Source organism: Hemibagrus wyckioides, linkage group LG13 (genome assembly GCF_019097595.1).
Source record: "Hemibagrus wyckioides isolate EC202008001 linkage group LG13, SWU_Hwy_1.0, whole genome shotgun sequence".
NCBI classification, from domain to species: Eukaryota; Metazoa; Chordata; class Actinopteri; order Siluriformes; family Bagridae; genus Hemibagrus; species Hemibagrus wyckioides.
In genome coordinates this window covers 7647501-7674985 of record NC_080722.1, presented here as the reverse complement: position 1 = coordinate 7674985, position 27485 = coordinate 7647501, and the positions used below count along the sequence as shown (strand labels likewise).

The 27485-nt window shown below is 39.4% G+C and overlaps 2 protein-coding genes across 3 annotated transcripts in view; one reads left to right on the top strand and one right to left on the bottom strand.

Moving 5' to 3' along the window:
- Window positions 1–23577, top strand: part of LOC131363404 (inhibitory synaptic factor 2A) — a 38016-nt gene extending 14439 nt beyond the window's left edge. Inside the window, exons 3-4 of the mRNA XM_058405907.1 lie at window positions 1125–1196; window positions 21478–23577. Coding sequence (XP_058261890.1) covers window positions 1125–1196; window positions 21478–21661 — 256 coding nt within the window. The 3' untranslated portion in view covers window positions 21662–23577. The remainder of the gene's footprint in view (window positions 1–1124; window positions 1197–21477) is intronic.
- Window positions 1–27485, bottom strand: part of dock1 (dedicator of cytokinesis 1) — a 268380-nt gene that overhangs the window by 112335 nt on the left and 128560 nt on the right. The window lies entirely within an intron of this gene.

Genomic DNA, 27485 nt, shown 5'->3' with positions numbered 1-27485 from the left:
TTTTTTAATCCATTTATAGGTACATTTAAGGTGTGAATCAAGTTAGTTCCTGGTATCAGTTGCAACACAGCAGTTGTAAACAGTCATTCCTTCACCAGCCTCTGACATGAATAAGAATAAATAAATAAATGCATAAACAAACAAACATTCAGCTTTTCAGATTACCAAGAGCCTAAAAAGCACAAAATCCTCTACAGACTGAAAGTGCCGAACCTGGAGACTCCTTCCATAAACGTTAAGTCTCCTTACAGAAAATGTCACCATATCACTATGCATAAGTTTTTTTTTAACCAACAACTTGTTTATTAATGGCCTTAGATTTCATACAGCATTTGCCACAGCGGCCCCTGTGAATGAGCGGTTACTATAGAAGCGATTAGAAGGAGATCACCGATAAAATCATTTGAATTACAGCTGAAGTTACTGTCAAAGGTCCTATTAAAGCACATTAATCCCCACCTTCTGACCAATCCCACTTGAGAATTTAACAGCTCTGTGGTATAAATAATCCTAATAAGAGTAGACTGCTTGATAATCATCTTGAATGCATAGCTACAGCATGCATGATGTGTAACTGCATTTTCATTTATGTCCCGAACCATGACCCCACACTCGAGCACACCTATGTCGAGGATGCTATGTAAATACCGATGTGAAGCCGCTCCATTAAGAGCGACTGAGCAAGGGTTAAAGCAGCAGCTAGCAGGGTGTTTGGAGCTGATTAATTGTAGGAGCTTGAGTGAAATCAATGATCTATGCAGCCAGAAGGAGATTTAGTTTATACGAACAAGAGCAAAAATTATTTACTGAAATCCATTACTTACTGCCTGCTTCATACTGGGAGAAGATTCAAAAGTGTGTGTGTGGTGTGTGTGGGGGGGTTTGTTACTACAATTTTTCTAACCTATCAGGACACACACAGTCCTGCAAAACCTCTGCAAGAAGCATTTGTACAGAATACTAACATGCAACATCTACGTGTGTGTGTGTGTGGGTGCGCGAGTGTGTGTGTATTAACCTTGCGTTGTAAATGACGAAGGACAAAGCAGATGACTAGATTTAAAAGGGAGGACTGACTAATCCGGACTTCCTAATGACCCATCCTCTCTCTTTATCTCCTCCAGTCTCTCCTATCGGACCGGGCAGGACACGGCCAACTGCGACACATGCCGGAACAGCGCATGCATTATTTACAGGTTGGCTTCTCTCCCTCCTTTACCAGAGAAGTGCTGCGGTTTACACTTTTTTATGTGTGAAAGAGACCTAAGAGTAAGTTCTAAGCAGTGAGACGGCTGTGTCTGAAAATGAACCTGTAGAAGATAATGATATCTGTAGCCCGTGCCTCCGAGCGGAGCAATTTTGGGATGGACAAATATTTTAGAAATTGAGGCAGTCTTAGTGTTTTTGTATGTGTGCAGAAGGGGGTAATATTCTGCAGCATCAGCAACTGAAATCTAGTTTTGGCCTGCGTGTGTATACACAGAGAATGTGAAGAGCATTTTTAGTGACTAAGTTATGAAGACTCAAACATTTTACCCTGAACAGGGAAACAGGTAGAACAGTAAAATTAAAGAACATCATCATCATCATCATCATCATCATCATCAACAACAGACCCATGCATTCACTGTCTAGAAGCAATTAATTTAAATTAATTTGGTTTATATTTGATGACTTACTATGTAATAAATATGATTATATAAACAAAATATATTTTTATAAAATTAAATTATATTTAATTCTTTAGTTCTAGCTTACAGACTAGTTAATGTAGTAGTCATTCAATGTCTAATAATAATAATAATAATAATAATAATAATAATAATAATAATAACAATAATCTTTATTTAAATAATCGATATATTCATTAAAAATAGAAAATAATCATTAAAAAAAGTGTCTTTAATAACCTATTTTATCCTATTAACACATCTGGAATAATCTTCAATTCAATATTTGCATACATACTAATAAGAAAAAATGCGATACTCTGTTAAACATTACAAGCTTACGATAAAAATGTAAAAAAAAATAAAATCACTTTTATCTATAAGCATCATCTACAGCGATCTCTGTCTCATTACCTCAGTTAAATGTCAGTCATTTGACTGATCAGTGTCCACCTTGACTGATGGTGTAATAATTGCTGATTTAACTCACTTTGCTAAAATTATTTAAATCCCACAGTGTTGCTTGCTGACATCTCTACCTTGTGCACCACAGAGTTTGACAGCTGCTATTTAGACCGCTTTCAAACTGAATCCGTTTGGCTCACGTCCGTATCGCTGGGGCACAAAGCCAACAACTTGATCAAATAAATAGATTTTTTTTGGATTCTTAAAAAGAATAATAATAATTTCAACAATTAAGCCACTAAAAAGAAAGGAATCTTTCCTATCAATAAGCCACTAGGGGTGCCTGACTGTATCCATTAGTGCAGGGTTTCTAATATCCAATGACCCTACTATTCCTTTTGGGGTTATTTTTATATTATTTATTTTGTTGTTTTTTGTTTTTAATAAGTTTTTCCAGCCCTCTAAACTAAACCAAGCAAAGAGAAATGACATCTACAAAATGCAGTATGAAAACATCAATAAAACCCCATGAATAAAAAAAAAAGGCTTTTACAGGTTTTCAGCCGAAAGCAGCAATTTTTTTCTGCTTGTTGCCTTTTTTTTTAAAAAAAATTCTGCAGAAACCACAAACATTTCCAGCATGTGCCAATCGCTCGGGTGCTGTATGACTCTGCACAAACAACAAAACACATGCATGCTTTTTATCCATGCAAAAACGGCTGTTTTTTTGCGCATACACACGCTCCGATAAAGCCAGTCACGGCCACAGAAAGGTGTTTGCCCCGTTGTGTTTGCAGGTGAGGTGTGAGAGGAATATCAAGTGCTGCTGTCTGATTGCTTTTGTCTGAAAATCCTGAAATCCTGATCAACACTGAATAAAACACTGAATAAAACATTAAAGTCTCAATGAGCAATTGCAGAAATATTGCCTCAGAGCTGCTGCAGTTTACTCAGTGTACATGTTAATGGTTGTAATCTTGTGGCGTTGTCAGTTCCTTTGTTTATCATGAGGGTGTGTGTGTGTGCGCGAGTGTGTGTGTGGTGGTTGGGGATAAGGAAGTTAGTTGCAGTCATTCCTAAAGGTTTAGAGGAAACTGTGTTGTCAGAATGATGGGCAGCGTTTAAGAGATCAGAGTGTAGGATCTTCTCTGTAGCTTCATACCAAATCATTTCTTGGGAATTATTCCCTCCCAGTATTCACTGGACACGATCCTTAAATCATGAACTGGTCAGTGTTATATGATCATGATCAGGATAATCTCTGCTTCTCATTCAACTAATTAGAGCAAATTTATTATTAATAAATTATTATTTATTATTATTTTATATATATATATATATATATATATATATATATATATATATATATATATATATAAATTATTTATTAATAAATTATTATTATTAATTTATTAGAGCATCTGTTTTTAGAATGAAAAGAAAGGCAGAGGTAACACTCAGCCACATTCATGAGGAAGCTTCACTCAGGAGGTTTTTCATTAATTTCCCGAAAAAGAGTGCTTTCAAGAAAAAATGTTTTATAATATGCATTCAGACTTGTCTTCCCATGTAGGTCTGCTTTAAAATATCTTTAAAAAACATGCTACACACTAAAGCCTAGTGTCAATCCAACAGATACTTGATACAGAATATTGCTAAAATTTGTTCAGATATTTTTATTAATGAAAGTTAATTACATCCACACTACCTCCATCAGAAACACTGGCCCAATCACAGTGGAGTATGCAAATGATATGCAAATGAAGCACTGGGGCGATGTAATTCAGGGGTTCCCAATGCTTTTATATACAACGACCCCTTCACATCAATATTATTAAACATATTAAGCTCATTATGTAACCGTAGACAATGATACATTGGCTATTTTTTAAAGAATTAAAACAAAACACTTGATTAGATTAAAAGTTGATATTTTTTGTCTTACTTGTTTTTCGAGTTGTTAAGGTGTATATAACAACCATTTCATTCCAGGTACCAGTAAAAACTGGCTAATAATTAGAAGAACTCAAACATAAAGTAGGACATCCCTAATAACCGTGGGTTGTGATTTCTACCACTTCATTTGAGCAGCAACTGAAACCCCAAAGAGCTATCTGTGAGAGTTTTCAGACAAAATATTTCAGTGTCATCCCTAATAAACATATGCTGTTGTCGTTCTTTTGGCTGCTCCCTGTTCGGGGTCGCCACAGCGGATCATTTGGTCCGCATGTTTTGATTCGACACCGGTTTTACGCCAGATGCCCTTCCCAACGCAACCCTCCCATCTTATCCGGGCTTGGGAATGGCACTGAGAGTTAACTCTTCAGTGGCTGGGTTAGCGTCCTGGCTGGGAATCGAACCGGAGAGCAAGAGGATCCTGCTGCTGGACCACCAAGAGGCTGAGCCTAATTAACATAGATAACTAATGTTAAATATAGACTTGTTTAATATTAGCTCATAGACTGATGCATTTTATGCCACATTACTGAATTTTAAAGAAAGTGACCACACAAGTAAAGAGATTGCAGGAGGAAAGGGGCGGGGCTTTCAGACAGCATCATATAAAGTAGGAGGTCAAAAAATCTGCTGAAATGTCAATCAGCTCATTTCTCAGACCTTACTTTCAAATCCGCTGATGTAAATAATGTGTGTGGTTTAAAATATTCATAATTTCGCTCTAAGTCTTAAAAAATCAAATGCAATAAAGCCAGCATTGTTTGAAGATCAGAACCTACAGCCACGCTACCTCCATCAGCAGCAGCCTTGGCCCAATCACAGTAATCACAATAATACGCAAATGAACCTCTGTGATGATGTAATTCGGGGGTTCTCAATGCTAGCTAACTAAGGTAACAATAGATTTCTGCACATCACAATGATCTCAGCAATACAACATAAAATAATCGAGTGGCAGAATGAAAATATCCTCATATGCAGCCAGACAGAATACAGAAGAGAGAGAGAGAGAGAGAGAGAGTGAGAGTATAACTTCTAAAACCATTTCTGCGACAAATCTAATCTATCCAGAATAGAATTGTGTGTGTATGCTCATATATGAGTGCGTATTGGTAATGGAATAAAACCACTGGCACCGTTTGGAAGGACTTCATAAAGATGTGCTGCACAAATTCAGTCTGCAGCACAGAATCAATGCGGGATGTGATGGAGTTGAGAGGCAGCGGTCTTTCTGAAACATTACACATTGAATGCAGAGATCCTCTAAATAGGTGAGGACTGCTGAATTTCAGCAAGGAAGCCAGAATCAAATTTAGCCTCTCTGTTCGAAGAGAAAGCGGATTAAGCGCTATCTAATTACGTACAGCACCATGATGGCACTCCTCGTAAGAGTGCGTGAGGCCCTGTATGTGTCTGTCTGTGTGTGTGTGCGCGCAAGTTTAAAAAGAAATGCAAGGAAACTATATTATATAATTTATAACTGCCACTCTGAAAGTGTGCAGTAATATGGAAACTTCTCTGTCCTCTTAGAGAGAGAGAGAGAGAGAGAGAGAGAGAGAGAGTGATGACTGTTAGAGCTGCAGAAGGCTTAACTGTACATCCCATCACAACAATGTTTGTATGTGTAATTAAGTTATTAAAACACACACACACACACTCGCCTCTTCCCCTCTCATTATCCATCTTCAGCCTCTTCATCTCATCTCATCTCTCCAGCCCACCATGACTCGACTGTATGAATGCGCTGTGCATTATATCATGACGGAAGAACAGAATATTAAAAGGCAGGAGATGTATAAGAGGAGGAGGAGGAGGAAGAGGAAGATGAGGACAGCTCGATTCTTTTCATCTTCCCATTTCGTTTTCCCTAATCTAGCGATCCTCAGGGAAGCAGCACAAAGGAAGCGTACAGCCATGCTGGAGGAAGTCAGAGTGATTTTTTTTTTTTTTTTTTATTCAGCCATGGAGGCTTTGTTGAGAAGCTCATCATGTTGGGAATTATTTCAGAGGAAGAGCCTTGTCTGCTAACCTGATGACGATGATGATGCAGTAGTCTTAACCGCTGCTTTAACCACAGTGCTGTTTAATTCTCAACTCTATTGTTCACAAGTTGCTTCGCTTCTAATAACAGCGGCCCTAAGAGTAACGGCTAATTTACAGGAACTTGTAGGTTAGTAAGGCTAATAATAAAGGTTTAACACGGAAGCTGTTGATATGATGAAGTTCCCTGTAAAAAGATACTTTACATTCATTTAGGAGTCTCCATTATCAGGAAGTTCTTCCAAATCTGAAAATATTTAGGTCTTTTTTTTCCCCTTCATCTACTTTGTTAGCTTGATTAGGAAATAACTTGACTCATAGTTCTTGGGTATAATGTTTAATGGTTTAGGATGTGCAGTTTAAGAGATGGGTGGTAAGGATTCACCCAGGAATGGATCATTTTCTTAAAACAGAGACAGAGGACGTTTCTAGAAAGAATAGTTTTTTTTTTTTTTTTTTTAATTGTACAAACTATTCAGCCTGAACTGTGGTCGTACCAGATTTCTTTTTTCCTCTATGTGGTTGTGTTTTAAGATTGGTGATCTTTGAAGGCATAAGGTGATGTTCAGATTTGGCTCGTTTCCTTCCAACTGAGACAAGCTAGAACTGCGTAGTTAAGGGGTTAAGGGACCAGCTCAAGGACTCAACAGTGGCAGCTTGGTGTTGCTGGGTTTTGAATGTGTTAATCACTGAAGCTGCCACTGCCATGTGCTCACCAGCTAATTTAGCAACACTGCAGAACTTCCTGAAGAACGAATTTCCACTGCTACGACCAACAAGCCACCCCTGCAAGCAAGTGCAAAACTCACGGAGTATCAAAATGGCAAATGGTGAAGCAAACAAAACCAAAAAGATTTCGAGAGTTGTTGAACAGTGTCTCTTCAGTGTCTTATCAGAATTACGGCAAAAACTTATTTACATAAAGCAGACTCCGAAGAATCGGCCTGGGCGTCGTCCCCATTCACCCGGCCGCGATCGATTCCAAACTCGTCTCCTGCGCCTTTTAAGCCGTCGTTTCTTTTTGCAAGTAATAATCAGAGTAAACCGCGAGCATGACGCTATCAGACTGGATCAGATCAGTATTGATTCGTTACTAGCGGATGATGTTTGATGTGTGTGACGTGAAGCCTGTAGCTTGCTTTAATACCCAATTGCACTCCTGACTACTACTATGCTAGGGACTCCACAATCATTGGGCTCTTTTTGCTTCAGAGAGAAAAAACAGAAGAACAGAGAAGAACACGCTGATGAAACGCTCATTACAGCAAGTTCACACACACTTGAAAATTCCATTAGACCGGTGTTAAAGGGACAGAGACTACCGGTGTTACATCACTGCGGAACCCTGGCATGGAGAAAAACGCTGTTTGTGTGCGTGTGTGTACGTGTGTGTGTGTGTGTAAGAGAAAGACGTTCTCCACACAGAGATAACCCGGCTTTTCACAGAGCCACCTGGTTACCATGGAGACCAGAATGAAGCTGATAGATATAAGAATGCTTTTTTTTTTTTATTGTGTGTGAGAGGTAGAAAGAGAAAATAAAGAAAGAGAGAGAGAGAGAGAGAGAGAGAGAGAGAGGAGATATTTTCTAAAACACTTCAATCTAGGTGCAAAGAAAAGACAGGACAAAGAAAAACGGTGACTGTAAATTGGGTCTCCTTTCACACAGCTGAAAACGTAACACAAACAAAGAGCCAGATGTTACTGACACTGAGACAGAAGACTGTTCTCATGATAGAGGCTTGGAGGCAAAGCAGAGTGGAGAAAAGTTTCATCAAAAGATTTTCTCTGCATCAGCAAGAAAACTATCGTTGGTTCGAACAGCGTTAGCGATCTTTCAAAGGAAAAGCATTACACGATGTCACCATCCACCATCTCGCACATCTGTACTGAATGCGTCAGTGACATGGAGAACAATTCCTGGATGTTCCAGTGAATTGAACTGAAATGTCACAACAAAAGCCTATGGGTATCAATATCATGAATGCTTTTGTAAATACCGTTTATAAATCTGTATGATTTGAACGACAGAGTTAAAATTTACAGAGAGGTGGATTCTTTTATTGGGAGACTGTGATATCTGCACTTGTGAAGCTCCACAGCCTAAAAGCTTCAGCCTAACCAAGACACACACACACACACACTACACCTTAAAAGATTACACAACCATGCGATAGCGGTTTAAAAGAGGCTTTTACCAACTTTCAAACAAACCAAAGGCTGTGGAAAACGGGCATTTTAGCCATCTTTGGAGCTCTACGTTTCAGTCGTATACATATACATTCTTCTTTTAGCAATATCAAACCTTACTTCAGTGCAAATTTAGATTCATCTAGTTTTACACAGACAAAAATTGCACACGGTTTTGAAACAAAGGTCAAAATTTAGTCCAAACTTTTCTTCATTTACATCTTCAGAGAATCAGACAGAATTCGAAAAGCCGGTATCGTGAGTCGAATCAAACCAATCGGTCTAACAGTTCGTTTCCATCCGGCGTTACATGCCTACAAGGAAACCTTCAGGAAAGTCTAAATATCTTAAACACTTGGATTTCATTTACTGCTCCAAATGTTCTTAAAGCTGCTAAATCTCACTTCGATCATATCTCTCTTTGTAAGATCTCTAACGTTTAAGTATAATCAGTTGCAGTTCTTATTGGCATCATATATAGCTGCGTATTGCGTTCAACAAATGCCCTCAGACATTACAAAAGCTGAATAAACCTCAGAACAGTTTGTTGCTCTGATACAAAAATGATCAAATGTACACTACATGAGAGAGAGGGGCTGAAAACTCGATGAATCGACTTTCAGGACGAAAGGATTCTAATGTCAACGTTTACATTTCTGGATGATTGTGAGTGTGTTCTTTACTTACTATGAAATGAAAACACCGAGTGTGTGAATCAGTATCTGAGACAGCTTCAGGGTTGTATTACGTTCAAGGTGGATCATGACGGGAAACTACAACTCGAGTTCAGATTTCCGAAACGTTATCTAAACGTAACGGGTTTTAGAAAGCAAGTGACTTTCAACACACAGCGTCTTGGCATCAGCCTTAAGATTTCACAGGGAACTCGCCTCATAAAACATGGGCGACGTGAGAGAAATGCTAATCTCCTAAAAATTTGGTATCCGAAGGCAGATTTTTACTCATTTGCGAGTGTGAGATCATAATGATAATGTGCAAAAGAAAAAAAAAAAGAAAAAAAGTATGCGTGAAAAGAGTTGAGAACTGTAGAATTTATTAGCTATTTTCTAATTATATTTCCTCATTTAAGAGGAAACATTTCAAAATATTTTCAATAAAAGTCGTGTGAAGACGATTAATGAACTGCGTTCTTTCATTTTTTAAATCAATTTAGATAAAAGTATCTGCCAAACAAATTATTTATTTATTTATTTATTTATTTATTTATCAGCAGCACTAAGTTACTGTTCCTATAACGGATACACGTCCTGTGTATTCGGTTTGATTGCACCATGAGTGATGCTCAAAACAGGAACTCATATGGCTTTTGTTTGCCGTGCATTTCCCCAACCTCTGATCTGATCTGAGGAAAGAATCCGAATTTGTTCATTGACGCTTGTGAACGGTTTACGTTCAGTAGCACTACATGGAGTATTTATACTGCATTTATTTGTCATTCCTAACAAAGGACAATTCATACACAGCCACTGACGTTTCATAAGATTCTCAAGTACTACTATTATTAGTAGCATGGTTAACATTATTGCAGCGCAATTTCTGGTGAATATTTGTGCAATGAAACTTTTAGGATTGATATGATGAGAAACTGAAATCTGAACAAGTGTCAATCATGCCAAAATGTCTCCAGGAATCAGTTAAAATAAATAAATAAATAAATAAAAAATGTAATTACATTTTTTTTTAAAATCAATTTATTGAAAAAAAAAAATCTCATGGCAGCTTTTGTATTTACAAAAATAAAAGAAAAGAAATACCTTTTATTAAGCTGACACAAGACCAGCGTGATCTAATTCAACTATCGGAGCAAATACATGCCCCCCCCCCCTTGAAACTATTAAATAGAGGTCATGTATGAAGTATAATATCCCAAAAGATATTAAGTAGTTAGACAATTTGTGTCCTCTGTATATTCGTTCATGTCATATGAAAAAGAAAAACCCATGTGACCTCAGCAGCGGCGAAGGCTGGATATATAATAGTTATTATTAAAACTGTGTGTGTATATTGCAGTACACAAGGCCATGAGCCCATGATGAGGGAACAATCAGGTGACAGAAGGAAAACGCAGATGATGATGACTTTCCTCTCCTCACACTATGTGAAAGCAAGCTGTCCTGTGCTGCTCTGCAACACTCAGAGGGAATTAAAGGGGATGGGATGCGTTCGCATATCAAAAGCCTTCTCTGTGTAATTAGCAGCTAAATGTATGAGGCTCTTTTCTTCTGACAACAGTCGTGGGTGTGAACCAGGGAAAAGCGTCTCGGACAGAGAGACAAACGCGAGTCGAATGCGACCGCTATCGAGCACTTTGAGGTGATGCTCTCTGCTGCGAGATGTTAATAAATTATCGGCACTTTCTGACTTCTGCGACGCTCTCGGCTTAATTGCCACCGGCTCGTGTCGAGTCTGGAAATGAATGTGAAAGTGATTCGAGACAGATTAATGAAAGAGTAATGAAACGGGGCATGTGTCAAAGATCGGCGCTTGCTTAGTCTTTGTACTGTAAACTTGGTGAAAAACACGTCTTTTATTTGCTCTGCTCCAACACGCCAGGTTCAGCTCCGCAAGCTGTTCCAGAAACAATGTGAATGAGGTTTGTTAGAGATACGAGAAAGTATACGCAGTTTTTTTTTTTGGTGATCTTTTAAAATCCTTGAAGACGAAACCGTTCTAGAAAAGCACTGCATCTAATCGATATCCTGCATAGTATTCACGGTCACACGCATGTCACTGAGACACTTCCCGGCATTATTCACATACTCGCGTGAATATCTTATGTACATCTGAAAGATTTAATACAGTTGCGTTAGCAAGAGGACATTCCTTGTCTATCTCCGGCTTATCGTTCTGACCAGCTCTTTTCCTATAAATCTGCTCATAGATTTCAAACGTGTTACGTATCTAGAAACTCCAGATGACTTGAACTTAAAACAGAGCCTCAGACAGGTTTAAAGGCTACAATGACAGTGAAAATGTAAATATTAGCTTTAATAGGAACCAACAACATTAAGACAAGACAACATTAGTCTACTCAAGCGTCTAGTGTAAGTATAGAACCATCTCAGACACTACTGGTATCTTACTATCTGGAAATATGATACATTTCCCAGCTCAAGGCAATGCAGCACAGCTTGCTTTAACAATACAGTGAATGTCTAAAATGTTGGCTCAAGTGGTTAAGGCTAAGGTTAAGGTTTGTTGGAGGATCAGGGTTCAAGCCCCAGCACCACCAAGCTCCACTGTTAGGCAATTGAGCAAGGTCCTTAAACCCTCCTTGCTCCAGGGGCGCTGTATCATAGCTGCCCCTGCACTCTGACCCCCAACTTCCTCAGCTGGGATATGTGAAGAATTGAATTCAATTGTGCGGTAATGTACATGGCGATAAAGGCTTCTTGATGTCAGTTCTTCTTCTAAAAGACATTTGTATGATGTAAGATTGGTAAGTGTCGTCAGCCATATTGATTTTTTTTCCCCCTAGCCTCTCTTCCTCTACGTAAGAGAAGCCATGAGCATCGAGTGCATATGTCTGACAATTGTCGACTCCAAGTGTCTGACATTCCTCACTTTGTTTTCTGGGTAGGAATAAGTGCATCATCCAGGTACTTGAAATAATACTTCTCCTTGAAATATTTAGTGTGAACACACTACTCACACTACTACTAATAGTCCAAGTATGCAATTCGAGACACAACATTAGCTTGTTTATTCAGTTGTGGGACGCAGTATCCTGTGGTGCAATACCGGCTCCAAGAGCACACAAGCATCAGGTTTATTTCATGTAATGCACCACACAAATACAGGATATTTCTGGCAGCCTTTTTGTGTACGAGTCTTTAAAAGCAAGTATAATTGTGAGGATGTGGTAGCTCAGTGGTTAAGGTGTTGGATAAAAGAACAGAAGGTTGCGAGTTTGAATCCCGGGACTACCAAAGCTGCCACACTGCTGGGCCCCTGACCAAGGCCTTTAACCCTCAAATGCTTAGTTGTATATATGAGATAAATGTAAATCCCTCTGGTTAAGGTCATCTGCCAAATGTAATGTATGTTGTGCTTTAAGCCACCTCTAACATGAACAGTGATGTCATGCCCTGATGAAGGTCCAGCATACAATCCCTTTGCACTACAGAATACAATATGTAAAAGGTCACATTCAGAATTTCACCTTCCCTGGATCTACAGGATGACACCAGGGATCATATCCTGCTGTAGAGTAAGCATGAGCGGTTAGTCTGTAAGAGAAAATTTCCCCTTGGCTTATGAATGACGCACTCACGACTGAACTGTAATCTCATCTAAGCGACATCGTTTAGCCAGAGCTGAAGGCCCGGAGTATATCAGGCTCCTGCTGTCAAATGATCATTCACCTCTAGGAGTACTCTAAAGCTAGGTCTACGCTACAGGAAGTCTGATCGGATTTTGAAATGCATCTCTGATGTACTAACTGATCTGGGAACAGTTAATGACAGCTGTTCTTCATGTACAAAACGATAAAGGACAAAGCGGTAACTAACACACACATGCTTTATTAATGCACACTCTCAGCAAAAAAAAAAAAAAAGTTCAAGTAGTCAAGGGGTCAGTTGAGGGATCTACAAAGAAGAGGCTTTCATTTTATCCATGAAAGGCTGTTTTTTATTCAAGATGATTGAATCCACTTGTTTAATGAACTGATCTTCAAATGACTATTCTGAACATGACAGTGATGGATATCTTTTTCTTATTCATTAATGAATAAAACTGAAGACCCCTGCTGTACGGTTTCCTGAAGAGCCACAAAGAAGAACGTTTAAGGGGTCAAGATTAAACCTTGTTATTATCTGATTAATCAGACTCAGGTTTATTGGCCTTTTGCACACATGGAGTGAGCCTGAAAAATAGAACGATAAATAATAATACTCTACATTTAGTTTACAGCGAATGCTCTGCAGATTAAATACGGACTACAGAGTGTGTGAGAGGTCAGTAATAAAAAAAAAAAAAACCAACCACAAATAAATCTATATATAGAAAGAGATAACTATACTTTTATGCAAAGAACCACACAATCCAGGGTACAGTTGCTTTCTTTCTGTGATGTTGAGGTTACACTGTATTCACACACATGCAGGATTATAAACATTTTTTGCTGCCTAAAAGCGTGTGTGTGTGTGTGTGTGTGTGTGTGTGTGTGTGTGTGTTAAAAGAAGCTGTTCCTACAGTTATATGAAAGTTGTGTAGTGCATTACATCACATATGTTACAGCACAGCAAGCTTGATTCTGATTGGTCAGAAAGTGTTGATGGATTTTCTGAGAGCAGCTCTGAACATAGTTCTGGCTGCAAGTTTCATATCAACAATCAAATCTGTATGAGTCACTTGCAACTTGCGGGAGAGAGAGAGAGAGAGAGAGAGAGAGAGAGAGAGAGAGAGAGAGAGAGAGAGAGAGAGAGAGAGAGAGAGAGAAAGAGAGAGGGCGAAAGAGAAAATGAAAGAGAGACAGAGAAAGAGTATGAAAGCAAGAGAGAAAATGAAAGAGAGAGGGGGGAGAGAAAGAGGGAACGTGAGAGAGAGAAACAAAAAAGAGAGAGCAAATGAGAGAGAGAGAGAGAGAGAGAGAGAGAAACAAAGAAGAGAGAGAGAGAGAGAGAGAGAGGAGAGAGAGAACATGAGAGAGAAACAAAAGAGAGGGGGGGGAGAAAGAGAGGGAATGTGAGAGAGAGAAACAAAAGAGAGAGCAAATGAGAGAGAGAGAGGGGGGAGAGAGAGAGAAACAAAGAAGAGAGAGCAAATAGAGAGAGAGAGAAACAAAGAAGAGAGTAAGAGAGCAAATGAGAGAGAGAGAGAGAGAGAGAGGGAAAGTGAGAGAGAAACAAAGAAGAGAGAGAGAGTGTGTGTGAGCGAAAAAGGGAGAGAAATGAAATGATAAACTTGTTGCACAGATATTCTAAAACATTAACATAAACAGATTAAAAAACAGTGTTTTTTATTGTAATTGTTGGAAGGTTCTATGACCTGCATGCTCACTGCTTGTGATGATCGTCCTCTATCTGCATGCACCTGCTGCTTTTTATTCCGTACATGTCGACGGATTTAGGTGCAGAAATCCTCTGGATGCGTCGTTTTAAAAAAATACTAAACTTCTGTTGATTCTCCAACATTAACATTAGTAGCGCTAATGCGATGGAATCTAGTTCCCTCCCGTCGCCGTTAGAGCTGCAGGAGCGAGACGGCTGAAGCGAATGCTGTCTGACGTGAAGGAACAACTGCTCCTGTCTTCAGCTGACAAGGAGCATGAAGAATCCGAGTCTCGGGACGAGGACGGTCAGACGGAGATAAACAGCTATAATCATCAGTTACACTAGAATTCTGCAGGCTGCTTAAAGCCGCGGCTCCTCACACGCACTCCAGTCTCATGCAGATAATCAGTGATTTGCTCGCTCTGTTCTCTCGCTCTATCTGTGCTAGCAAGAATGAATGGATTGATAAGAGCATAATTACAAGGGTCTGTGCTGTGATTAATTTGTTAATAGCAGCATTGCCTTCGGCCCGTGAGAGAAGACCCGGCTAATACATGTTTAAAAACTGCTGAGTGCTCAATAGATCTTCTCGGTGTTCTTCTCTCCGACGCCATCCCCCTTGTTTCTGAGCGAGCGTTCCCTCCAGCGTTAGCAGTCAGGCTGCCGGAGTCGTTATACCTCAGGTTGTTTTGTAATGAACGTGTACGGCGAGCGCGCTCAGCAGATTTTCAGCGCTCTTAAAATGTTTTACTCGAAATGCAAAGTGGATGAATTTTATTTTTTCCTCTAAAAGTAAGGTACGGAACGCGAATGATCATTTTATTCCCAAAAACCCTCGTGTGAGAACGTTTTTATCCTTCGGTTGAGAAACCATGATGGGAGAAAGGAGTGTAAAATAAACTGAGCCTCTTCTGAATTGCTCTTCTTATAAAACATATTGGAAAGGGATTTGGGGTATCTGGTGTTAAAAGGCTTTCTGGTGCTGTTCACCTAAAGGTGCTGTCGGGAAGCCAAGAAAATGGCTTGTACTTTTTCCTCTATAACCTCTCAGCAGCACGGAGACGGCAATCACCGCCTGGCCAAGATCTTTTTTTCTTCATAATCTTAAAGAAATGTGAAAAACACACACACACGCAGACACACACACACACACACAGTACTGCTACCACAGGAAGGGAGAAAGAGATGTGGTCAGTCAGATTGCAGAAGAGATTACCCAGAAATATTAAGTTTCTCAACAAAACACGATTTGTGTACGTTGATGATAAATTGAAGACAGGATGTTACACGTTATAGCACAGCAGGCTTGGTTCTGATTGGTCAGAAAGTGTTGATGGGTTTTCTCAGAGCAGCTCTGAAAGTAGTTCTGGCTGCAAGATTTCTATCAACGCGTGTGGTCCAATGTAGTTACCATTGGAAGAGGGAGAGAGAGAGAGAGAGAGACAAAGTGAGATGGGGGAGAGAAAGAGACCATGGGGGGGGGGGAGAGCGCTAGAGAGAGAGAGAGAGAGAGAGAGAGAGAGAGACAGACAAAGTGAAATGGGGGATAGAAAGAGAGATGGGGGAGAAAGAGAGATGGGGAGAGGGAGAGAGAGGGAGAGAGAGGGGGAGAGAGAGAGAGAGAGAGAGTGTTACATTCAGGTGATTATAACCAGGTAATATTGCTGTTGTAAAACACCAGTCATGGGTTGGATTCTCAGCTCAGGTGTGAGCTCTGTGCTTGATTTTCTTCAGCACTCCTGATCAAATCATGTTGCATGAACGAAAACGGTCTTAATGTTACTCTCTTACTCAACTCTACTCATTTATCCTTAAGGAAATCCCATCAGCTTGTTCCAGTGCTGAGGGTTACAACACATTCTCTAAATCTGACAGTGTATTAAACTTTTTATTCAAATGAAAGTCTTTTTTTTCTGTAATAGGATATGAAAGCTCTCTGTGACATGTTTCCACAGAGTTTCAGGTCCAAAAGCGTGAAACACAGAGTTTATCTAAATACAGAGTAACCAAAAACGAAAAGCGGTTTTTCGGCTGAATTTCTAAGCGCAAATCTGCCGCCTGGATCTGTACCACGAGGAAGCGTCTGCACTGCAATAAAACACCGAGACGGATTTTCTGTTAAGAGAACGGCGGATTTCCTATCAGTGATCGAAAGGGGACGGCGGCCGCTATGCCGGTGATCCGTGCGGCGAAGACGCTAAACTGATCGTGCCGCGAGTGCTGGGAGAAATGTCTTTATCCCCTCGAAATGCCTCCTCACTTCTCTTCAAGGTCAGGAGAGAGTTTCACTTCCGCAGTCACTTTCACTCGCTCTGTTTTTCAGTTCTCTCGCCATGTACGACAGTCTCTGCATGCGTGTTACTCTGATCCGAGAAACCTGCGATGGACAGAGATGAAAATTTTCGACCTAGAGCTATAAAGCCTATAGAGCTATAACGTTTATTTTGTTCAGCACTGAATTTCTCTCTCATGTCAGACTCCATAATGGTCATTAACTCAAGACCTTCCTGAGTGTTTGTATTTATCTACTCTACTACAGGCAATAATTTCATAGAAAAGTTCCAACAAAAGCACAAATTTTCACACAAATGTTTCTATTTTCAAAGTAAATGTTGATATCGAACCCATTTCTGCTCTCCAAGACACTTTGAAATTGTCTTCAATCTTCAACCACTAGAATCCTGTGTAAGGTTATCCAGCAGAAGGGAACACGCACGTCTCACACTGAAAGCCAACAGAGTCCTGACTCATTTGATATCAGACCTGAGGCAATAAAATAATTTATTTGTGTACGCCGATTAAAAAAAGTCCCTTAAGTCGATTTCTGAACGCCAGCGTCCTGGGGAAAAGGGATAACAAGTATTTAACCTCTTTAAAGGTAATGTACTGCTCTGATTAGCTGATCTCGTAGTTGAGGAGTTCCCAAGTGCTGTTGTTTTCTGTTCTCCTAGTCTCAGGTCAGAAATTACGAGTTACGACGTACAGCTGGACGCAGAGCAAGCGGTATCGATGAACACTGAACAAGAAAAACAGATTTCGTAGTCCTGGATGGCAGTCAATTAAAAGCAGGCTGCTTAGTGAGGCAGCAATATCAAGAGGTGGAAGTGCAGCATCTTCCTAAGCTACAAGTATGATGCTAAAACAAAAAAACGTAAAGAATTTAATATGAGGAGCTCAGCACAGAGCAGCTACTAACGTCATGCAGAGGAGGAAAAAATTGTTTAGTAAAAATAAAATTTAAAATCATTCATTCACAGAAAAAATTAATAAACAAATTAATAAATCATTAAATAAATTAATAATAATAATTTATTACTATTATTATTATTATTATTATTATTATATAAAAAAAACTCCCTCCTAAATAATGAGCATAGCTAGCTAATATAATCAGCAAGCATAATACGTGCAAGCATAATACAAGCTAAATCAAATGTTTCAAGATGCCTTTGACTTATTATTACTGAACAGGTTAGTGATTTATGATACGAATTCGACGCTGACCAAAAAACATGCACTCATACTCAAACTAGAAATGAAAAAAATACTAAAAATAAATAAATCCAAAGACCCTCCTGCAATCAGTTGCAATCACAGTGTTGGTTTGGTCTGTGCTGCATCAGGCTGCAGACAGAGACAGCGTCCTCTCAGGAAGATGAGACGGATGAGCATCAAAAGCATTCCCGTCTCACGCCTACTCAAAAAAAAAAAAAACCACCAGAGACCTGTGCTGCACCAATACTCAAATATTTACTGGTACTGCTCTAATGTCCTCTGTAATTAGCCGATCATAAAATGCTACAATTAATTCTTTCCACAGAGAAAGAATTAATTCTTTCCACGCTGTGTCAGAATCAGGCTTTACGACACGTTTCATGACGGCACGCTAACACAACGGTCTGGATTACGAACCGCTCGGTCGTGATGTTGCTTGCTCGGTCCTGTTTATGATGTTATAGTGGATCTGCTCAGAGTAAAGAGCTGTAATTATAGAAATGGCATGGAAATGTTCTGCCATGGATTAGAGGCAGCTACAAGCTACTAATTTTAGATATGGCTATTGCAGGACCTTTTATACTTGAAACAGTTCCCTGGATGATTATAAACTAAACAGAATCCTGGGTTATCGTGTTTGACCTTTCACCCTGCTCATACTTTATTCGGGCTCTTTATAATCTGATTTTTTTACATTGTACATCCCTAAACCCTGATGCAAACTTCTCCTTATTTGCATAAAAAACAGACACGTCTGCTGTTCTACACCCGAGCAGGTATTATTTCCTTTCACAGCTCTCATCCGGATTGGTCTTTTTCCTGTTTGTTGTATAGTTGACCAGACGTTCATTAATATTCACTTTTACAGTGTCGCATATTTCTACCTCACTACGATTTTCAGTGTTTTGCTATCTGACGCAACCGAGCCGTATTTGTCGAGTGTTTCTACGTCCTGGTTTTTACATGCTATAAGGCAAGCACGATCCCGTTTCTGATTGGATGTCTGTTGCTAAGCAACTAGTCGTAATGCTCGTCGTGATGCCGTACACGTTTGGCACCGAATTGTGGAGTTCACACAGCAAATTCTGTGCTAATCCTGCTTCTAAGAAATGGTTCATAACCCCGGGTAAAAGTTGATGCTAATCCTGTAGCTAAATGACATGCGTGAACCCGAGGTTAAAAGCAGGGGTTTGAAGGGACGATATCCGGGGGTGAAGTGCAGTGAGAAAAGCCCTAATAAGTGCAGCTGAAGAGCCAATTTGGTGAGCAAAGTGAGCGTTTAAAGCAAAACAGCATAAAGAATAAAAAGTAAATAGAACGACTGACTATTTTTCAGTGCGATTTTTGCTGTTCACTGCATAGAGACAATAAAAAATTGACAGGCTCTCAAACCAACCCCACACAGGGTCACCCGAGATCCAGATGCTCCCGTCCTAATGAAGTTTTTTTTCCCCCTCCATTAGTCTAATTCAGACACACCAGACCTCACTGGCGCCGTGTCCGGCACACACACATAATAATCCAGTTGACCTTTTATCCGAACTTTATTTCAGGACATTCAGCTACAAAGAAAGTTGATAACAAGCCTAACGCTCTCATCAGACATGCAGAGAGCAGAGTGCCTCTTATACTCAATGATTCATAACGCCATTGTTAGATGTGTAAAGAAAAAGAACCGGGTGCTCTTTTTCATTCTTTGAAGCATAACAATTAAAATGTGAAAAGGAAGTGCGGGACATAAGCTTTTAAATGGAGCAAAATTAGCTTTATTATATATATATATAATATATATATATATAAAAATTACAAGGACACCTAAATTAAGAATAAGGAGTTTTATAAGCTTTGCATTAAAATGTAGAAGCCTTAAATTTGTAAAATGTTCTTTCATACTTCCGTCTGCTGGAAACATGGAGCTGACCTCGAGACCAGAAACGCTTGTTTAGTGAGAAAAAAGCAGACTTTATATTAGAGGAAAGAAGACTCGTCTGTGTGTGTGACGTTTGGAGGATTTGTTCAGTTTAGACACCAAAACGCTTGGGAGTGTATGCGAGCGCCGACAATACAGAGGTTCCACTAGAACAGGTGGGGACATGTATGTGGAAAATAAGGACCAGCTTGGTGTTACTCAGTGATGTGTGATATGGAACAAAAAGGCCACACACAGCTTCTCCAGGAGGACCGTTTTACCAGCGACAGAGCTGACAGAAATGATTAGAGCCAAGGGCACATACACATGTACACACACACACACACACAGCAGTTCAGTAGTGGCCCTGGTGTCACTGCTAAATATGTATGCTAGTGTTTTATCTGTGTGAGAACGTGTACAACTACATAGCATCAGTCTTACACACCCGAGTCAAGAGTTCACGCTAACAGAGGATGAGGCCGAGAACATTCAACGCGAAATAAAAGAAAAGAAAAACTCCTTCTGTGGAATTAAGAGGAAAAAAAATGCGGAAAGAAATGGAACATAAAGAATAAAACCATTTCCAGTAGCGATTCATTTTCATTCAAGCTGACTCAACACTTTTGCTCCAGGAACTGTAGAAACTTGATGGACTGTGCAGTTATAGGAAAAGAGCTTATGACGGGGGCGACCCGAGAGTGGGGGAGGGGGTGTCATGAGGAGGTGTTTTACTGCCCTTACACTTGGAAACTTAACAACAAATCAAGTTTTTATCCCTTTATAGTTACATGTAACACTGTGGGACGTCCAAAAGACAAGTTAGCTGCTGTTTTAAAGCCATACCCCTTACCAGCCTCACATTTTTCCCCTCTTTTGTACACAAATTAAAGCTCGTCAAGTCGATCCGAAAAGTCCTTCGTCCTAAAGACTTCCCCACGGTGTAAAACATCACGACCGTTAAGGAACACCTTCCATAAAATGTCCACAGAAGGCTTTCTCCTACCAAGCATTCAACATTTTTCTCTGTTAAATAGAATCTCCTTGTATACCATCTGCACAACTGGACTTTGGTCCATAACACATTATTGTTTCCATAGTAACAACCCTACACATTATCTACTGTGATCAAAAAGGAAGTGTGCATCTCTGAATGGGATCTAAATATTCTTTCATTGTAATAACTTACTAGTCTTCATAACGGCCTCTAACGTGTTCCTCTGTACAGATTCCCGGATTCTCTCTGGCCTCATGTTTGACACATTCCTCTTTGATGCTTCTTGTTAATTCAGATTTATACTCTCCCCTCTCCAAATGAGATCTAGAGCCTGAGCTGGTCAATCTATTTCTCATATTGATTTCACCACACATTTTGTTTAAAAAAAAAAAAAAAAAAAAATCCTCATGCCTGGACTCATCACCTAAAAAAAAAAAATTGAGTATAAAGATAAACAGCAACGTTTTACAGTAATGGAGAGACACTTATTTAATCTATGGAGGAAAAACAATAAACTAAATTAAAAGATCCACAGCTATTTATTACATTTCTGTATCAGGTTTCAGGAACTCTGGATGTTTCTTGTAATGTTGACTTAAAGAGAAAAAAACAAAAACAAGTAGCAGATATTTGATATATCTAATATCAAGGATTACATTCAGGATTTTTAATACATAATGTATCAAGTTATATCTTGCTTTAATGGGATTAATAAAATACTCCTGGAAGAAAAAAAATGCAGCAGAAGGATGAAAAATTTATTTTAACTCCATCTTCTCTCTCCCTCTTTCTCTCTCAGTGTGGAGTTGGACTTTAAGCAGCAGGAGGACAAGCTGCAGCCGCTGATGAGGAGGTTGTGCTCAATGGAGGACTCGTCCTTCCCCTCGCTGCCTTACCCTCAGGAGGCCTACACCTCCACGCCCAAGCGCAAGGCCAAAGCCGAGGCCAAGAAACACACGCGCTGGAAACTGTGGTTCCTCTGAATGCAACACAGCGCCCTGCAGGACACACACGTACACGTTTCCGCATTGTCCCTGTCCTCATCTGTCCCTTTTCCGGCCGTGAGTCTTTCTACACTTTCATCACAGGAAAAAAAAAGAAAAAAAAGCGAGGAGAAGTTGGATCCTGAACACTGAACCTGGCTGGAGCCTGCTTCAAATTAAAAACGGAGTCTACAGGGAAATGGATTTCCTCATTTAGTATCGGAAAAGCTGAATATTTTGACCAATTGTGCCCAGAGTGTGAAACGGCTCAATTTGCAATTCAGCGAGGTGAGAAACCAGATTGAATTAAAGCTGCTGCAACGTCCCGCATTTAAATGTATATATTAAATCAAACCATTATTTATTTATACACGAGTGCATCACCTCTGCTTAGGTTATTCACATAAACCCCCTTCCAAGATCCACATCCACACAAATATTATACAAGTTTATTTATTTAGGCCTCTCCTACTCACAAAAAAAAGAGGAAAGTCATTTTCCCAGGACTAAAGTATTATTCCTCATGAATATCAACACGACTGGAGTCTCAGCATTAAGACAAAGCACAAGGACACTACAGACTCCACTCCAGATGAAGTGGACTCAACACACAGACTTGGATTTACACAGACATTTAGACAAAATGGAAAGACGCTTAATTTAATCTACGGAGAGAGGGGGGAAAAAAAACAAAAAAAAAACACGAAAGGAAACAAAAAGTTCCGCAGCTATTTATCAAATTTCTACATCAGGAGCCCTAGACATCTCTTGTGATGTTAATTTAAAAGAAAAAAAAAGAAAAAAAAGGAAACAAGTACCAGATATTTTTATATATTCGTAATATTGAGCATTAAATTCAGATTTTCTAATACATAATGTATGAAGTTATATCTTCCTTTACAGGATTATTAAAATACTAAAAAAAGAAAAAAGAAAAAAAAAAAGAAAGATGGATGCTTCAGAAGGTTGGAAAAGCCTTGTTCCATTTTTAACTCCATCTTCCCTTCCTCGAGTCCATCGAGGATCAGGGAGCTGAAGAGCACCGTACAGGAAACAACCTCAGATCTTAGACATGTTCTAGCATCTAGCAACATCAACTAGCATGGTGTGAAACAGATTAGAAAGCTGGATAAGTGTGTGCTGGGCTGTAATCCGTTCAGCTCTAAGGTAATGATTTTTCAGGATAATATTAAATAATTATTTTATCCTCAACGAAGCCAAGCCACGCTTTCTACTCGAGACGTGCATTTCTAAACCCAATATGTAAATATGAGCTTTTCGTTTCTTAAAAAAAAAAGGAAAAAATATTTATCTAATGTAACATCACTATAGCATTGTAGAACAATTGCGGATTAATTTATGAGGCAGAGCATCTAATCAGGGCTACGAGCATCTCCAGGAAGAGGAAGAAGAGGAGGAAGATCTCTGATCAGGGCATTTTGGTCACAGTGTCTCTGGAGCCAAAAAGAGCATGATGGAGAAAAGACACAGCCAGAGTGCTTTCTAAGGGCAAACAGATTCATATTAAAATCATGAACTCTAAAAGGTGTTCGATGCCGATTTCTCCACGTTTCACTCTAGACTAGATAAACGCATCATCCCACCCGATCTGATCCATCACGAGTTATCTTGTACACGAGAGGATCCGGCGTTCGAGCAGTCCGGCTGTAGCGTGAAGAGAGAACTAGATGATATCTGTACCTTAAAGAAGTGCAATTGATTCACTATGTGCAATATTGTGCATTTTATACTGTTTTTAAAAATAATATTAAAAAAAAAAACACTATTTAATACATAAAATAAAACCTGAGAAAGAAATGAGAGAAGTGGTGTGTGTGGTCATGTCATGAGCTAAGTGCAGACTTCATGAAAGCCTGCTGCATTCAAGTAAGAAGAACTGGGAATTATGGGATTTACAAGCTGAAAAATGCATCGGCACTATGAAGTCCGATAAAACAGCGGGAGGCTCCGTGTCTTTTGTTAGCAATGAGCTAGCCACCTAAGTGTGATGTATATTTTCCTCCTCAAAACAGCAACCGGTGCTAAGAGACTGAATGATCTAGAGCTAACTCTAACGAAAACATATATAAATATTTTTCAGATTGATTTCAAATACATGACACTGATTTGAAATGCTTGGACTCGTCACTTAATCACCTAAAAATTATAAAGCAATAATCAAGTATGGCTGCTCTTAATTTCTTTTGTTAGCAACAAGTTTACCAGCTAGCTGTGATGTACATTTTCCTCCTCTAAACAACAACCTGTGTGCTTAGCAAGTAGGAATTCCGATTTGAGGGAGGAGTGTTCTCTTCGCCTGTTCCTAATAGGAGGACTAACGCATTTCAGTCGAATGCAATGCTTTTCTTGTGAGAGGGTGAGCGGGCACACGCAGGCCAGACGTCAGACAAAAGTGGACGCACAGCAGCACTGTGAGGTTTGTGCGGTTTGTATTTACTTAATTTTTATATATATATAAAAAAAATTAAGTAAATACACACACAAAATCTAAGCCTTTTAACTCCACATATTTCAGGGTCAAGTCCATCAGGTCATCTACTATACACATCAGCAGTCACTTTAAAACAAACGAGTCAATAGAAAGATTTGTTTAGCTTTATTTCATTATACAAGAATGCCAGTGGGCAAGGTTTTCACATACTAAACCAATGTCTCTTGATACAGACCGGTTACAGTCTCTTGATACAGTTCAGTTACAGTCTCTTGATACAGTTCAGTTACAGTCTCTTGATACAGTTCAGTTACAGTCTCTTGATACAGTTCAGTTACAGTCTCTCGATACGGTCTCTTGATACAGTTCAGTTACAGTCTCTCGATACGGTCTCTTGATACAGTTCAGTTACAGTCTCTTGATACAGTTCAGTTACAGTCTCTTGATACAGTCTCTTGATACAGTTCAGTTACAGTCTCTTGATACAGTCTCTTGATACAGTTCAGTTACAGTCTCTTGATACAGTCTCTTGATACAGTTCAGTTACAGTCTCTTGATACAGTTCAGTTACAGTCTCTTGATACAGTTCAGTTACAGTCTCTTGATACAGTTCAGTTACAGTCTCTCGATACAGTTCAGTTACAGTCTCTCGATACAGTTCAGTTACAGTCTCTCGATACAGTTCAGTTACAGTCTCTCGATACAGTTCAGTTACAGTCTCTCGATACAGTTCAGTTACAGTCTCTTGATACAGTTCAGTTACAGTCTCTTGATACAGTTCAGTTACAGTCTCTTGATACAGTCTCTTGATACAGTTCAGTTACAGTCTCTTGATACAGTTCAGTTACAGTCTCTTGATACAGTTCAGTTACAATCTCTTGATACAGTCTCTTGATACAGTTCAGTTACAGTCTCTTGATACAGTTCAGTTACAGTCTCTTGATACAGTCTCTTGATACAGTCTCTTGATACAGTTCAGTTACAGTCTCTTGATACAGTTCAGTTACAGTCTCTTGATAGTCTCTTGATACAGTTCAGTTACAGTCTCTCGATACAGACCAGTTACAGTCTCTTGATACAGACCAGTTACAGTCTCTTGATACAGTTCAGTTACAGTCTCTCGATACAGTTCAGTTACAGTCTCTCGATACAGTTCAGTTACAGTCTCTCGATACAGTTCAGTTACAGTCTCTCGATACAGTTCAGTTACAGTCTCTCGATACAGACCAGTTACAGTCTCTTGATACAGACCAGTTACAGTCTCTTGATACAGTCTCTTGATACAGTTCAGTTACAGTCTCTTGATACAGTTCAGTTACAGTCTCTTGATACAGTTCAGTTACAGTCTCTTGATACAGTTCAGTTACAGTCTCTTGATACAGTCTCTTGATACAGTTCAGTTACAGTCTCTTGATACAGTCTCTTGATACAGTTCAGTTACAGTCTCTTGATACAGTCTCTTGATACAGTCTCTTGATACAGTTCAGTTACAGTCTCTTGATACAGTTCAGTTACAGTCTCTTGATAGTCTCTTGATACAGTTCAGTTACAGTCTCTTGATACAGTTCAGTTACAGTCTCTCGATACAGTTCAGTTACAGTCTCTCGATACAGTTCAGTTACAGTCTCTCGATACAGTTCAGTTACAGTCTCTTGATACAGTTCAGTTACAGTCTCTTGATACAGTCTCTTGATACAGTTCAGTTACAGTCTCTTGATACAGTCTCTTGATACAGTTCAGTTACAGTCTCTTGATACAGTCTCTTGATACAGTCTCTTGATACAGTTCAGTTACAGTCTCTTGATACAGTTCAGTTACAGTCTCTTGATAGTCTCTTGATACAGTTCAGTTACAGTCTCTTGATACAGTTCAGTTACAGTCTCTTGATACAGTTCAGTTACAGTCTCTTGATACAGTTCAGTTACAGTCTCTTGATACAGTTCAGTTACAGTCTCTTGATACAGACCGGTTAAAGTCTCTTGATACAGTTCAGTTACAGTCTCTTGATTGAGTCTGGAAGATTCCACAAATTGCTGCAATGCCATTTACAAGCTGATTGGCCAGTTGTCAATTAGGAGTTAATTGAGAGTGTGACTGAATGCATTCAAAGCAGTGCCTTATAACAGCATGAAATGTTTGAAGCTGTGAGAAAACGTTAATATCGTTAGCCTAGGTGCATGTAAATGTTTGGCTTTGACCGTACAAGCAGTTTATCTGTAAGGCGATATGAACAAAATAGATATACAGTTAAAGTTATCATATTTTAATATACAAGTTATGATATCTAATGTACCATACAACTACATTAAAACAGAGATTAATGAAAGAAATGGGCAAGAGTTTAAATAAACAGTCAGTATGGAGAATAGATTTTTTTCTGGCTGTGTTTAAGGACGTCTGCAGCAATAATGACTGCTTCCTTAATGATCCACTCAAGAGCTTTGTATGGCTCGTGGCTGAACAATTTGCTTTCAATGGTTAGTAATTCATTTGCCCATAACACATAACGTATTAAATCTATACCACTCATGTGAGGAATGCAACAACTACAACAATAAACAATTAGAACATCATAACAATACCATCCACTGTCAATACGTCATCTAGGCATCGTTTGCCTTAGTCATCGACGTAGCACAATGATCTATCTTACGGATAAATCTTTCATTTCGTTGTATTCAAACGCCTCCCTTCAGCACTGCCTCGTTATTCCATCCCCGCACAGTGAGATATAGTCTGGGGAAAGCTGTTAAAAAGGCAAGGATCTCCTGCCTCTGATGTTTTCTGAACTTCATTTGGTATGCATTGAGAGCCTATCAGGGAAAGCGGCGTCCCGTAGTCAGGCAAGAACTCGAGGCGAGTGTCGATCAGGAGAGAGAACCAATCACGAGAAGCCTTTTCTCGACTGTCCCCTCCCACTGCAGACCCGCTCAGAAAGTAGACAGCGGATTCAAGTGGGGATGAGTGTGTAAAAAGGATGAGAGATTGTGTGGGAGGACATGAAAGTGATCAAGCAAGAAGACAGGGATGCTAAACTTCCAGAGAGACAACACATACAGCACACAAAGTAACACACTACTGCTGTTAATTAGTTACTTCAGCCATGGCATCCATTATTCATTCTCATTAGAATAACTACAAAAGGAGGAATTTCGAATATGAATTTATTCATATGAGCAATCGTATAAAAAATTCTGAGCTTTGACACACAGCCTAAAGGTTTCTTAATTTTTTTTTTCCCCTCCCAGAACTTCATGTTAGAGATTTGCATGTTCTGTGTGTGTGTGTGTGTGTGTGTGTGTGTGTGTGTGTGTGTGAGTGAGTGAGTGAGTGAGTGAGTGAGAGAGAGGGGGGGAGAGAGAGAGATCCGAA